The sequence below is a fragment of the Hyperoodon ampullatus genome, assembly GCF_949752795.1.
Source record: "Hyperoodon ampullatus genome assembly, chromosome: 6".
Classification (NCBI taxonomy): Eukaryota; Metazoa; Chordata; class Mammalia; order Artiodactyla; family Ziphiidae; genus Hyperoodon; species Hyperoodon ampullatus.
Genome location: NC_136919.1, coordinates 119001981 through 119017484, shown reverse-complemented (window position 1 = coordinate 119017484; position 15504 = coordinate 119001981). Strand labels below are relative to the sequence as shown.

Genomic DNA, 15504 nt, shown 5'->3' with positions numbered 1-15504 from the left:
TCATCTCTTCATGTCTCTCTTGCTTCCTAGCTTCCCACTGTTGAGCATCATACCGTTTTGTTAAAATATCAAGTGCTGAGAGAGTTCCTAGGGAAACTGGCCTTCTGTAAGATAAACAGGATCCAGATCACTTGGGGCTTATCGATTTTATGATCAGTACTTAGGTGGCTGCTAAAAGCAGATAGGTTTCCAGTACCTGTTGGCAACCTAAGAGGGCTTTCTTCCCCCATCCACCTTCAGGAGCAGCAAAGAACTTACTTTGCAAGTAATTACTAATGAAGACTCAAGTTGATCGTCAGGGTCACTCATCTGTGGAGTACTGGCTTAAACTAATATAAAATACCATTTTTTAAACTCTGGTGAAAAAGAAGTCAGTGATTATCAGAGGACCAAAAGAGAGCATACAGCATTTAAAAGAGTTGTGTCTCATCTTCATTACTGGTTTTTATACTGGTAGCATGGGTTGGGGTTTATTTCTTTACTGGATGGGACTGATGTGCAAAGTGTTTTGGTGCTGTCACCATTTTTATGGCTCAAGTTCTAGACAGGTAAACTAATCCATCACCTGTTGGGCATTGTTTTTGTATTATGCAGTGAAATCTCTTTAATGGGAATTTACAAGACAAGTTGAAAGTACAGTCAGACTTGTTAATTCAGAGACTACCATTATTGGCAACTTGTGACTACTTGGTTTAGGCTTAACTGGAACTCATCTTTAGTATCTGTTAAAAAAAAAAAAAAAAGAGAGGCTTGGTAATATGCTGTTCTAGAGGTTTTACTTTCATGAATGGGATGTGGCAGAGGAGAAGATGCCTGACTGTATTAGAGTTGTTCCTAGGTTTCAGTCGAGAATCTGAAGTGAAAGAGGGTATCTTGAGGCACAAGAGCAGTGAGGGCCTAAGGAGCAGGGTGGAAGGGAGAATTTCGAAAGGAATGTCTTACTAAATCCCTGTTTTGTGAGAAGGAGCATGATACAGGAGAAAGAATATTAGGAGGCTGTACATTGTAGTAAGCAGTAAACCAAGGTTTAGTTCATGTGATTTTGTCAGTGACATTGCATCATCTCACAGATTGACCAAGTCCTCGAGTCTAGGAGACACAAAGAAGGTAACTCTCTACCTTCAAGAGCTGCTGTGAGGGAGGAAGGTGCACCGTCGCTGGCACAGGTCTTTGCGTTGGCAGACATGACCACCTTGCCCTGTCCCTAGCCCAGCGGGAAGTGAACACCAGTGTTCACAAGTGTGCAGTGGAGCTACTGCAGGTACAGGAAGACCACCGACAGCATGAGAACTTGCTATTCCTGTACTATACTGTCAACCTCTTGAATTTTGACACCTAAAATTTTTAATAAAATAGAAATGCTTTTAAAAAAACAAAACTTCAGACTGTATCTTTATCCTAGAAGTTCATTCTGCATTTGGCTTCAGTCCTGCCTTAGGCAAATGTTTAGCCATTTGGACAAAATGGGCAAAAAACATGAACAAACATTTCTCCAATATACAAATATATGAGTGGCCAATAAGCACACGAAAAGATGCTGAACCTCACTAATCATAGGGGATACCCAAGTGTGAGGTGATATTATTAGGGAGAGCGATTCTATAAAGAAGAGGAAAAGTACAAGAGGAAGAGTACTTAGGTAATAAGATTTATCATGTCTTATAACAAGAATAAAGCTTTCGTAATGTGTAACAGATTTCTCTTCAGTATCTTTAGATTTTTTTGTTAATTGATATGAATCAAAATTCCCAATTTTGTCCTTAATAGGGCCGGTGGGAAAGTCAACAGGATGTATCGCAAACTGCCATTTCTAGAGCAGTCACTCCGGCTGCCCCATCTCCCCCTGGTCCCCAAAATAACCATTCTCCTAATCCAGGTAAGTTATATTTTCATTTTTCAATCACTGTCATGAAATTTGAGCATCTTTCAGAAGTAGTTTAAATCAGGATTTCCTACCAGGTAACCACTGTCCTACTAGTTAATGCCTATCTGAATTTTTCCCTTCCTTATCATAACATGTTGAGTCACATTGTTTTGAATGTTGAATTTATCTTGCATTCCTGTGAGAAATACCACTTGATCATGATGTGTTATCCTTTATATTTGTTTGATTCTGTTTGCTAATATTTTGTTTAGAGTTTTTGTGCATGTGTTCTATGATGAATATATGTACCTTTTTCATAGCATTGTCTTTGTTAGGTTTTGGTATCATGATTACGTTGGTTTCATAAAGTGACTTGAGAAAAATTTCCTCATCTTTTTTTCCTGAGTTTATGTGAACTTGGTATTACTACTTCCTTAAATGTTTGACAAGATTCACCAGTGACACTCTCTGGGCCTGGAATTTTCTCTGTGGGAAGATTTTAGATTATGACTTCAATTTCTTTATTATAAAGTTAACTTTTTATATTTCTTTATAAGTTTTCATAAATTATCTTTTTTAGGGAAATTTCTATTTCACCAAAGTTATTAAATTTATTTCCATAAATGTTACAGTGTTCCTTTATTATCTTTTAATGTTTATAGGATCTGTTGTTATGTTCATTCTTTTTATTCTAAATAGATAATTTTTGTTTTCTTTCTGTTTTTCTTAAATACTTTTGAGACTGGTTTGTCAGTTTTCTTTAGTCTTCCCACAGAGCCAAGTTTCGTTTTATTTTCTGTTTCATTGATTGTTATTTCTTTCTGCATTTCACAAATTTTGGCATGATGTGGTTTTTTTTTAATCATTCTGTTCCAGGTATTCTAATTTCTCTCTGATTTATTCTTTGACCCCTGGGTTATTGGGTAGCATATTAATTCATTTTTATATATCTTGGGGGTATATTATTATTATTGATTTCTTATTTAATTTCATTATGAGCAGAGAACAGACTCTTCAAAATTTCAATCTTTTTAAATGTTTTGAGACTATATTCTATCTTAGTGAACATTCTATGTGTATTTGAAAAGGTCTATTCTGTTTTGGGCACAGTGTTCTTTATATATCAACTAGATCAAGGTGGTTGATAACCTTGTTCAAACCTGCTATATCTTTACTGATTTTTTTCCCCTCATATTTGTTCGGTCGGTCATTGAGAGAAGGTGTTGAATCTCTAAATAATGATTGTGAAATTGTCTATTTTTTCCTTTAATTATAACAGTTTTTGCATGATTCATTTAGAAACTCTGTTACTGGGTATAACACATTGGGATTGTTATTTTTTGCTGACATAGTGATGGTTCTTATTATGAAATGTCCCTTTAGCTCTCTGGTAATACTCTTACTTTGAAATCTGTCTTGCTTGATATTAGTATAGCCACACCAACTTTCTTTTGCATATTGCTTGCATGGTGTATCTTTGCCTCAGTCTTTAAAATTTTAGCCTATATTTATCTTTAAGAGTGATTATCTTATAGACAGCATATTTAGGTTTAGTGTTTTTTGGTTTTTTTTTTAATCTAGTCTGACAATTTCTGCCTTTTAATTGGCATGTTTAGTTCTTTTACATCTAATATTATTATTGTTATGTCTGCCATGTTGCTGTTGGTTTCTATTTGGCCTATTTATTTATTTTTTCCTCTGTAATCTGTTTTCTTTTGGGTTAATTGAAAAATATTTTGCAGTATTTTATTTTTTCTTTGGCTTTCTGGTATACCTGTATTTATTTATTAACATCTTTGTTAAAGGAGTCCAGTAGGTATCTTTAATTTTACCACAGTCTACTTAGAATTAATAATTACCACTTCCCACTGCACAAATATAAGAATCTTGCAACAGTGTAATTCCATTTACCTGTTCCCCCACCCCTCTTATTTTGTATTATTGTTGTATCTTTTGCTTTTATAGGTGTTGTGAACCCATTTTACAGTGGTGGTTTTTTTTTTTTCTTTTTTTCTTTAAAACAGCTATTTGTCTTTTAAGGAAATTAAAAAACTATAGATAATCTTTTATATTTTCTTTCATATTTATTATTTCTGTCACTATCTACTCCTTCCTGAAGATCATATATTCATCTGATATTATTTCTCTTTAGCCTGAAGAATATCCTGTATTATTTCTTATTGTGCAGTTTTCCTTGAGAAGAAGGGTTTCCCTTTTTGAGAATATCTTTATTTCACTTTTTTCTTCAAAGGATATTTTCACTAGACAGAGAATTCTGAGTTGATAGCTTGTTTTCTTTTAGCTCTTCAAAGACACTGCGTTATCTTTTACACTTCTTTTCTGATGAGAATCCAGCCATCATCTGTGTCACTTTCCCATGACATGTAGTATATCTTTGTTTATGTTGTTTGCTTCCCAACTTTTCTCTTTATTTTTCTTCTTAGCAAGTTGGGCAGTGATGTGCTTAGGTATAGTTTTCTCAGTGTTTATCTTGCTTGGGTTTCACCGATGTTCTTGGGTCTATACATTGAGATTTTTCCAACAATTTTGGGAAATGTTCAACTATTAGTTAGTTACATTTTCCCCCTGCCCTTTTCTCTCTACTCCTTCTGAGAATCTAATTGCACACATGTTATATTGCGTAATATTGCCCTATGGGTCACAGAAGCTCTATTCTATTTTGATTTTAATTTTTCATCTTTTTATCTTATTCTTGTATCTTCTGATTAGATAATTTCTACTGCCATTTCTAGTCTTCTATTAAGCACATCCAAGAATTTTTAAATTTCAGTTATTCTTTTTAGTTCTAGAATATCCATTTGCTTCTTTTTTTAATAGTTTTAATTTCTCTGCTGATATTTCTTTCCTACCTGTATATTTGTTAAGACCATATCCTTTTTTACATCTTTGGACCTGTGTATAAAAACTGCTTTTAAACTTCTTACCTGCTAACTCCAGCATCATGACCAATCTCCTAGTCTTTTTCTGACTGCTTTTTTCTAGACTATGGGTCATATTTAATGAGTTTTGACAAGTTTATTTACTCACATAACTTACACCCCAGTTGAGCTCTAGAAGATTTATGTCACTCCAGTTACTCCCCACAGTGCATCAGTGTTCTGATTTCAGATTAGTTTTGCCCATTGTACGGTTTCATTTAAATGGAATCATATAGTATGTGCTCTTTTTGTGTTGGGCTTCTTTTGCTCAGCATATCTGTTCAAGTCATCCATACCATTGCATGTATTAGTAATTTATTCTTTTTTATTGCTGAGAGATATTTCACTATCACAGTGGAATTTATCAGTTTTTAACCAGTTCTCCTGTTTATGGACATTTGGTTTGTTTCCAGTTTTTGGCTACTGTGACTAAAGCTTGTTCTTGTATAGGTCTTTTTTTTTTTTTTTTTGCGGTACGTGGGCCTCTCACTGTTGTGGCCTCTCCTGTTGCGGAGCACAGGCTCCGGACGCGCAGGCTCAGCGGCCATGGCTCACGGGCCCAGCCGCTCCGCGGCATGTGGGATCTTCCCAGACCGGGGCATGAACCCGTGTCCCCTGCATCGGCAGGCAGACTCAACCACTGCGCTACCAGGGAAGCCCTGTATAGGTCTTTTTGTAACATTTCTGTTGAGTAAATACCTGGGGTGAAATTACTTGGTCCTAGACTACTACCTTGTTTAAAAAGTCTGTAAATTAAAGAAAACATTCGAATCAGTGTTTACTTGATTTGCGTATTTACCACTTTGCTCTAGTCGTCGTTGCTTCCTGCTCCTCATTCCATGCTTCTGAGTTTAGTTTCTTTTTTAGTGACTATATAGCCATCATTAGTGCTTTTAGCAATCATCTTTTTTTAGTGACAAAGTGTTTCTTTTGTATGTTAAAGTTTTTATTTTGCTCTCACTTTGAAGAATCCTTTTACTATGGAAAATATCACACATACAAAGTGGAAAGAGCATCATGATGTGCCCTCGAGGGCCCCATGCTGATTTCAGAACGATCAGTGCATCACCAGGCTTACTTGTCTGTGCTCCCACTACGTCCCCACACCCTCTCAGAATGACTTTGAAGCAAATCTCAGATATTATCTCCTCTGTAAATATTTGTACATGTATTTCTAAAGTAATACCCACAGTAACATTTCATTCCTAAGAAAAACGCAAAATAATTCCAAAATATCGTTAAACATCTAGTCAGTGTTCAGATTTCCCCAATTGGATCAAGAATATCTCTTAGTCGTTTTGAATGAAAATCCAAGTAAGGTTCACACATTGTGATTAGTTGTTATGTGTCTTAAGTATGTTTAGTCTATATGCTCCTCGTCATCTTTTTTCCCTGTTGTGTTGTATTTGTTGAAGAGACCAGGTTTTGTACACAGACACTGTACATTTTTATTTTTACTGGTGACATCCTCACCAGGTTATTTAAACATGATTCTGTGTCCCATGTATTTCCTGTAAATTGGTGGTTAGATCTACAGCCTTGGTCAGGTTCAGGCTAATTTGAGGGAGGGACGGAAGGTAGGGTAAATGAATGGGTAGTTTTATGTACTTCCCTTAGGAGACACATCATGTCTGATTATCTCTCTTTCTGTGATAGATGCAGCCTTTAGTTGATTATTGGCTAGATATTTATTTAATTAGAGGTCATCCTCACTCTAGAATGTTAGTTTAACTGCATGTAAAACTTTAGATTATTCCTAATTTTTTTCTTAGCATTTAGATGATTATATCTTCTAGCTCTTTATTCATCTTAAACTTTTTGTTTGTTTGTCTCTTCTTTTTTTTTTTTTTTTGGTGGCCATGCCACGAGGCTTGCAGGATCCTAGTTCCCTGACCAGGGATTGAACCCGGGGCCCTTAGCAGTGAAAGCATGGAGTCCTAACCACTGGACTGCCAGGGAATTCCCTTGTCTCCTCTTTTTTGTTTCTCTCATCCCTATTTTTGCTTTTGACCTATCTCTTGGCAAATAGCTTTCTCTTTGCTGTATTTTTTTTAATGATTGAGCTCATGATTACAGAATATCCTTCTGTAACTTTTCTTAGTTTACTTAGAGTTAATAGTCCTTTATGGAAAAGGTAAAACCTTAACTGTACAGGTCCGTGCACCATCTGTATTGCCAATGAACTTGCATCGTCTTGGTCCAGCGTGGAGTAGAGGTGGGGATGGTCATGTGCTTCTCTTCAGGCAGCCTCATGTACAGATGCCTCCAGTTGACTGGCTTCTTCTTTTTAAAGTGTTAATTAGGGTACAATTTTTAAGTCACATATGACTTGGATTAGTTTTTCTTGAAAATTTAGTTTTATTCGCTAAGAATAAAGAATTATAAAGAATAAAGCATTAATAAGTCTCCTAATATCATAGGCGTTATCTGCACGTCTGACCCCAGCCTTTGGCAATTAAGAGCAGGTAAGAACAGGGTTGGTTCAGGGCACTTGTCCCTCTCTTGTGAAAACAACTCAAACACCACTGTCTTCCTGAAAGGTCAGTTTCATCATCTTCATTCAGTAAACAGCATGAAAAATTATAGTTGAATAAGATATGGTCCCTGACTTTAAAGAGGTTAAAGTCTGGATGGAGAGCTATACGAGTGTGTCATTGGCTATGTGATTTAAAAATGAAAAGCCCCATTTTATTCTAGGGCAGAAGTTATTGGGTTGGCCAAAAGGTTCATTTGTTTTTTTTTCTGTAAGGTGGCTCCAGTAGCAGTTAGTTGTCTTTAACTTCATTCGAAACAATTTTGTTAGATTGTATTGTGACAGCTGTCATATCAGCGTGCATTTAAAAAAAGACTTATCAAAATTGGTGAATTTTTGTGTAGCCCTTTTAATATTGAAGGTGGAAGAAAAAAGCAACATTTTCGGCATATTATGCTTTATTATTTCAAGAAAGGTAAAAACGCAACTGAAACGCAAAAACAGATTTGTGCAGTGTATGGAGAAGGTGCTGTGACTGATTGAACATGTCAAAAGTGGTTTGTGAAGTTTCGTGCTGGAGATTTCTCGCTGGACGATGCTCCACGGTCGGGTACACCAGCTGAAGTTGATAGCGATCAAATTGAGACATTAATTGAGAACAATCAGCGCTATACCATGCGGGAGGTAGCCGACATACTCAAAATATCCAAATCAAGGTTGAAAGTCATTCGCATCAGCTTGGTTACGTTAATCGCTTTGATGTTTGGGTTCCACATAAGTTAAGCGGGGAAAAAAAACCCTTCTTGACTGTATTTCCACATGCGATTCTCTACTTAAAAGTAATGAAAACGTTCTGTTTTTAAAACAAATTGTGACAGGCGAAGAAAAGTGGATACTGTACAATAATGTGGCACGGAAGAGATTGTGGGGCAAGTGAAATAAACCACCACCAAATACACCAAAGGCTGGTTTTCATCCAGAGAAGGTGATGTTGTGTATATGGTGGGATTGGAAGGGAGTCCTCTATTATGAGCTCCTTCCAGAAAACCAAACGATTAATTCTAACAAATACTGCTCCCGGTTAGACCAACTGAAAGTAGCACTCGATGAAAAGCATCAGAATTAATCAACAGAAAATTCATAATCTTCCTTCAGGATAACGCAAGACTGCATGTTTCTTTGATGACCAGGCAAAAACTGTTACAGCTTGGCTGGGAAGTTCTGATTCATTTGCTATATTTACCAGACATTGCACCTTTGGATTTCTATTTATTTCGGTCTTTACAAAATTCTCTTAATGGAAAAAATTTCAGTTCCCTGGAAGAATGTAAAAAGCATCTTGAACAGTTCTTTGCTTAAAAAGATACAAAGTTTTGGGGGCTTCCCTGGTGGTGCAGTGGTTAAGAATCCACCTGCCAATGCAGCACACACGGGGTCGAGTCCTGGTCCAGGAAGATCCCACATGCCGTGGAGCAACTAAGCCCGTGCGCTGCAACTACTGAGCCTGCACTCTAGAGCCCGCGAGCCACAACTGCTGAAGCCTGTGTGCCTAGAGCCCGTGCTCTGCAACAAGAGAAGCCACCGCAATGAGAAGCCTGCGCACCGCAACGAAGAGTAGCCTCTGCTCTCTGCAAATAGAGAAAAGCCCACGCGTAGCAACAAAGACCCAACGCAGCCAAAAATAAATACAAAAAAAAAGTTTTGGGGGCTTCCCTGGTGGCGCAGTGGTTGAGAGTCCCCCTGCCAATGCAGGGGACACGGGTTCGTGTCCCGGTCCAGGAAGATCCCACATGCCGCGGAGCAGCTGGGCCCGTGAGCCATGGCCGCTGAGCCTGCGTGTCCGGAGCCTGTGCTCCGCAACGGGAGAGGCCACAACAGTGAGAGGCCTGCGTACTGCAAAAAAAAAAAAAAAAAAAAAAAGTTTTGGGAAGACGGAATTATGAAGTTGCCTGAAAAATGGCAGAAGGTAGGGGAACAAAAGGGTGAATACATTGTTCGATAAAGTTCTTGGTGAAAATGAAAAATGTGTCTTTTATTTTTACTTAAAAACCGAGGGCACATTTTGGCCAACCCAATAGTACTTGACCAGTTAGTGACAAGGCCCAGGGTTGGATTACCCTTTGGATTTAATAGGCACGATGGATATTAGAGCATTTTAGGAGTACCCCAATTGCTGCTATTTAATTGGAAAAGGAAACACCATTGTGTTTGAGGGTAACTATAATAAGAGCATGTCTTTTAATATTAATTTTTTTAAGGATACGTTTTTTGATTTATATTGTTAGATTTGCTTACAAAGGATATATGGCCAATTTACAGTAAGGAAGATGTCTCTGTAATTGTTTTTGCCTTATCTCTTTTCCTTTGAATATTTTTGGCAGGACTCAGTAGCCTGGCAGCCTCCTACTTGAGTCCCGTAAGATCCTTCGTGCCGCAGATGCCGAAGCTGCTGAAGTCTCTCTTCCCCATCCGCGACGAGAAAAGGGGCAAACAGCCATCTCCCCTCACACATCAGGTAAAAGCGTCACGAAAGCAACAGTGCCCGTGCTCCTAATAGGTTGCTGGCGCAGTGACGCTCTGCGCTGCGCTGCGCTGCGCTGCAGCTGGAAGGAGAGGGTAGCAGCACGGGGGGCGTCAGAGCTGGGCTTTCAGACCTGGTAAAAGCTCTGATCATTTCTCTTCCACTCTCGTCGGAGATAACAGAGCTGTTTAAACGCACTGACGCTCTCAATCCTTTTTGCTTTTAAAAAATGCCAAGTACGCTACTAATGTGATTTACGGTCGTATCACTTAGAGCCACAATAGTGAAATTTATGAAGTGCACTTAGCGTTGTTTGTGTACTGCCGAACAGAAAATGTAATTCTGTTTTCAATTCTTGATTTCGTTTCTTATTTCACACAATTTTACATCATCCCTGTCCTTGCTGCTCAACTCTTTTTTCCTCTACTGTGGTTTACCTGTTCTTTCACTAAAATATTAAAAGTGATAACTTGTCTTGTTTCCCCTTTTTATTAAAACTCTCTTCCCGGCCTTAGAAGAAGTTTTAGAGAAGGTGATAAGGGTTTTCCAAATAATCAGGAAGCTGCTCTTGTGTGATGGTGCATGGGAAGCCTGTTGGAAATGCAATTTTCAGCCCATATAGGTATGAATTCAGCAGAAAATGATAAATGAGGATTTATTTATACTCATTTAGAAACACATACAGTGCATGTTCAGTTGTTGAAATAGGTCTTTTGACATCAGCTTCTCCATATTCACTTAAACATTCAAGTTGCAGAAATGTAGGTGAGTCTCCTTGTCTGAGACCTTAACTATTTAAAAGACTTTTCTAAGTTTACGAGTGCATATTCAAGGGGGATGGTATTAGTTTTGTAAGGTTGCTGTGCAGATACATAATTTTTTCATTCTAGGATTATATGAACATATATATCAGCATAGATGCACACATATTGTATGAAAAAAATTAAACATCGGGATTTTTGGAAATGTTTAAATTTAACCGGGCACTAACGGGTGCTTGACAGTTATCAAAATGAATCTGAGATGGCGAGAGCTTAAAAGAAATAGCAAGTCTAATATTTGGTGGGGGTGAGGGTAGGCAAAAAAGATTTTGCCACGGGTTCGTTATAGCATACGTTATTCTGTTCTAAACTGCTACATCGTTGTTTCACAAAGTATGATTCACTTACTGTTTATGCCAGAATTTCCATGGTAGCTTTTTAAAAAGGTAACTTTAAAAAAATACAGCCCGACCTTAAAAAAATATAACTCATAGCTCACCTTGGGGCATCTAATAATCTGCATTTATAAGCACCCAAGGTGATTCTTATTCACATTAAAGTTTGATATCTACTGTTTTTCAATTGCTGTTTGGTGAAGACAGAGTTTTACGTAAGTTAAAGGAAATTGGAACCGTATTAGAAGTCCTTGAATCAGACTACCACTGTTATAATTATCAGCTACTTTAAGCTTTTCATGTAGCAAGTCAAATCACCTGCTACCATAAGAAGTTACTTTTACTGTTTTGCCAGTGAATGATTGGTTCCTTTGGATATGAGAGGAACAGCAGTGGTTTAGAAAGAAATCTAGTGATTGGTGGATAATCGCAATTTGTAATGTCCAGTTTAAGAGAGGTAATCTTGAAATATTTTGAAGATATCTTAAGAATATTCGTTCATTCAGTTTACTTTTTTTGAGCGTATATGAGCAAAGGTGTTACAAAAAGTGGCCCCAAATGCTGCATAGTTCATAAATAAATGCGAATGTCAATACAAAAGTGGCCTTAACAAAGATGCTCAGTGGTGGAGCTAAACTGTTCCATTTGGTTGGTGAGATCCCCACTCCCTTGAAGGACTGTTTCTCAAGGTCACCAGAGCTCCATCTTGCCTGCACTTCTCAGTCCTCATCTGACTTGACAATCGTGCAGGAAGCATTTGTGTCTCTGGGCTTTAGTGCTTAGCGCTGAGTTTGCCTGGCTTCCCTTCTGTTGGCTGCTCAGTCTTTCTCAGTTGCCTTTTCTGGGACCCTTTATTCCATCAAGCCACTGATATTCAGGTGTTCCAGAGCTCCCTCCCAGGTAACCTCATCCAGCTCTTTGGCTTTTAACTCTTTTTTTTTTTTTTGCATTACGCGGGCCTCTCACTGTTGTGGCCTCTCCCGTTGCGGAGCACAGGCTCCGGACGCGCAGGCCCAGCAGCCATGGCTCACGGGCCCAGCCGCTCCGCGGCACGTGGGATCCTCCCGGACCGGGGCACGAACCCGTGTCCCCTGCATCGGCAGGCAGACTCTCAACCACCGCGCCACCAGGGAAGCCCTGGCTTTTAACTCTTTATGCATTGACGATGCTCACATTTCTATCTCCAGCCCAGGCTTTGCCCCTGAGCTCTGGCCTCGTGGAGCTAACTGCCTGTTCAGCTTTTCCACTTACAAATCCATTAGACATTGACATTTTACAATTTCAAAGCATTACTCCTGGTTTCAGCTCCCAAGTCTGTCTACTCCCAGCACAGAAAATACTTACAAAATACATGCCCATCTCAGCGTGTATAGCACACGTGTCCACCTAGTTGCTTCACCTCATAAATAGTCCATCAGTAAAATTTTGTGGGTACCACTTTCAATCCAGTGACTTCTCGCCATCTCCATTTCTCATCACTCATGCATGCCATCGTCTCTTGCCTTGACTGTGCAGCAGCCTATCCGTTGGTCTAACTGATGCTTTTTGCCTCACCCAGTCTTGTCATTCACAGAGAAGCCAGAGTGAGCTCCCAAGGCCTTACATTAGTTCATGGCTTGAAACCTTCCACTGCTTCTCTTTGAATAAAATCTATTCCTTACTGTGGTTTACAGTGTCCTATGTGATCTAGCCCCCTGACTTTTAATCTTTATTCCCTTTATTTTATTTTATTATTATTTATTTATTTATTTTTGGCCGTGTTGGGTCTTCGTTGCTGCGCGCGGGCTTTCTCTAGTTGCGGTGCGTAGGCTTCTCATTGCGGTGGCTTCCCTTGTTGTGGAGCACGGGCTCTAGGTGCACAGGCTTCAGTAGTTGTGGCACACGGGCTTCAGTAGTTGTGGTTCGCAGGCTCTAGAGCACAGGCTCAGTAGTTGTGGTGCACGGGCTTAGTTGCTCCGTGACATGTGGGATCTTCCCGGACCAGGGCTCGAACCCGTGTCCCCTGCATTGGCAGGCGGATTCTTAACCACTGCACCACCAGGGAAGTCCCTGTTCCCTTCATTTTATTCTTTGTTCACCATGCTAAGGCATATTGGCCTTTTTGTTGTTACTGGTTGTCGCATGAACCATGAAGCTCCTTTTGGTCTCAAGAGTTTTTGCACTTGCTTTTCCTTCTACTTGGACTGATCTCTCCCAAAGTCTTTGCATGGCTACTAGGTCTCTAGTAGACTGGTCTGGTAATAGCATGGTCAAGAAAGACAACTCTAAGCAAATATGTTTGAGTTTAGAGTGGCCTGAACCAACCTAACTAAAACAACAGCATCTACCGTACATATTACAGTGTACTCCCATATTTAATCTTTTCATTGGGAATTATTGTTATGTTTATATGCTTATTGGTTATCTCCACTCTAGAATGTAATTCTTCAGGGCAGGGGCATAGTCAATGGAAAATATATGTTGGTTGACCATTGACATTTGTACAGCTCGTAATGTTAGATAGTTTGAATGTACCATGTGTCATCCAGTGGTGTGAAGGACTGTGGTTATAGTTCAGAGGTGAGAGAATCACATCTGAGTGGGGATTTGAGATATCTAGGCATATTTATGAAGTTTCTTTCCTAGATTAATGCAGGTTCCACTAAAGAACTATTCTTAAAGGAGGGGAAAGCTTGAGCTTATCATTTTTGACTTAGTTGATCAAAGATGCTTGTGTTCTCATTTTTGCTATCTCTGCTAAAGCTTTAAGAGAAGTAAATTATAATTTTACATGACAGTATCAATATAGAGATTTCCCTTACTAGGACCACTTTAAATATGCTTTAAATTGCTGTCACCTAAATGATGTTTCATCCTTGGAATTAGGGCACTTTAGCGTCAATGGAATTTCAAAATAACAGCAACAAGAGCAATGCTATATTGGCTAGATTGTTTTTAGTGTTTCCCAATTTTTTATAGTAATCTTCACTCTAGTGGCATCCTATTCAGTTGGAAATCAGATTTGATACCTGAAAGCTGAGGTTCTTACTTTTTTCCCTCCTTGTGGAACCTCCGAGTCCTCCAGGAAGAAGGTTGGTTTATTTCTACCCAGTCTTTGCCTCTGCTTTTTTCTGCTATTGCCCAGGAGTTAGAGGTTCTGTGCTCCTTTAGGCTTTCTCCAGACCTAATAGCTGAAGATTAGTCAACTATATCTCTTATAATAAATGCCTCATCATTCTTCTGTTGTCTTGCGGGGGTTTTGCTTAAAGTGGGGAGCCCAGAAGTGATACTATAACCCCTATGCTTGAAAATAGTGCAACTGTCACTGTCCTCTTTTGAATAATGTACTTCTACCAAAGTGGTGTATGATTGCACTTTTTTTAAAGGCAAGTATTTTTAGTTCATTGTGCTCTAGTCAATTAACGTTCCCCTTTTTTGTTTGCTTGTTTATTTGCTTATACTCTTGTCAATGCACTTCTCTTTTTATTATTATGTTGTTTAGTTGAAGTATAAAAATACTTAAATAAGGACCTTTAGATTCATTTAGAAAATTTTTCATCTTGATTTTGTTTCAACATTCCTAGGATAGCAAGATATTTTTTGAATAATTATTTTAAAAATACTTCTGTCCTAACGATCATCTGCACTTTGAAGGGCATAGCCTGCATTTGAGTCACAAACGAAATATGAACATTAGGGCGTCAGAGAGAACTCTGTCATATGTGACTAGAGATCACTCCCCAAGTCACAGAGTGGCAGAGTGACACACTTCAGCTCTGCATATTCAGTAACTGCCATCTCCAACCCACGTTTCCCCCTCTCTCTAGCAAAGAGTTTATGGGAGGCTTTGTTAGATGCATTACAGAAATAGAGGGACACCATGCCTTCCTCTGTATCACCAGTCCAGAAAGCCTAGGACAAAATTCATGCTGATGAACGTTCCTAGACCACCCTGCCCACTGCCTGGCTTAGCCATAGCTCTGTGTGAGGTATCTAGTGTAGCGTAAAGAAATACACGAATATCCCGAAGCTTGCTCTCTGTTTTGATTCTGGTTTTAATTGGCTACTACTGCCTTGTTAGTACACTAATTTCAATGGCCTATATAAATAGTCATTAAATAATCAATACCGGACTAAAAAACTTATATAGGTTTTAGAATGACATCAAAGATAGAACCCAGAAAAATAGAAATCAGTGCACATGCCTAAAAGGAATCTGGATCAATTCTACAGTACAGGAAGGGTTAAATATTGATATTAACAATGCAAAAAACTTAGAGACAAAAAATAGATAGTAACCCTGCTTAAGATTTTTAATGTGAGACGGCACAACAAACTAAACAGAAACCCCCAAATGGATCAGCACAGACAGTACATGGTAACCCAGCAGACTGTAGAATAAGACAGGCACACTCTGATTTCTGTCCCCAGCCAACTTTCTCTTTTCATCATTTTCAAAGCCACTGCCCTCTCCATTTCCTACCTGACTGTGATGAAAGATCTCAAAACTTCTTCCTTTGTCTGTTTCTGTCCCAAGTTAATTTGGAGACTTAAACTCCTTCTCTGGAAGAG

The 15504-nt window shown here is 38.7% G+C and overlaps 1 protein-coding gene across 1 annotated transcript in view; it reads left to right on the top strand.

The window, feature by feature from the left end:
• The window catches only part of KIF13B (kinesin family member 13B), a gene marked incomplete at its 3' end in the record, with an annotated part of 184320 nt that overhangs the window by 148850 nt on the left and 19966 nt on the right, over positions 1 to 15504 (top strand). Inside the window, exons 36-37 of the mRNA XM_079705977.1 lie at positions 1768 to 1876; positions 9658 to 9791. Coding sequence (XP_079562103.1) covers positions 1768 to 1876; positions 9658 to 9791 — 243 coding nt within the window. The remainder of the gene's footprint in view (positions 1 to 1767; positions 1877 to 9657; positions 9792 to 15504) is intronic.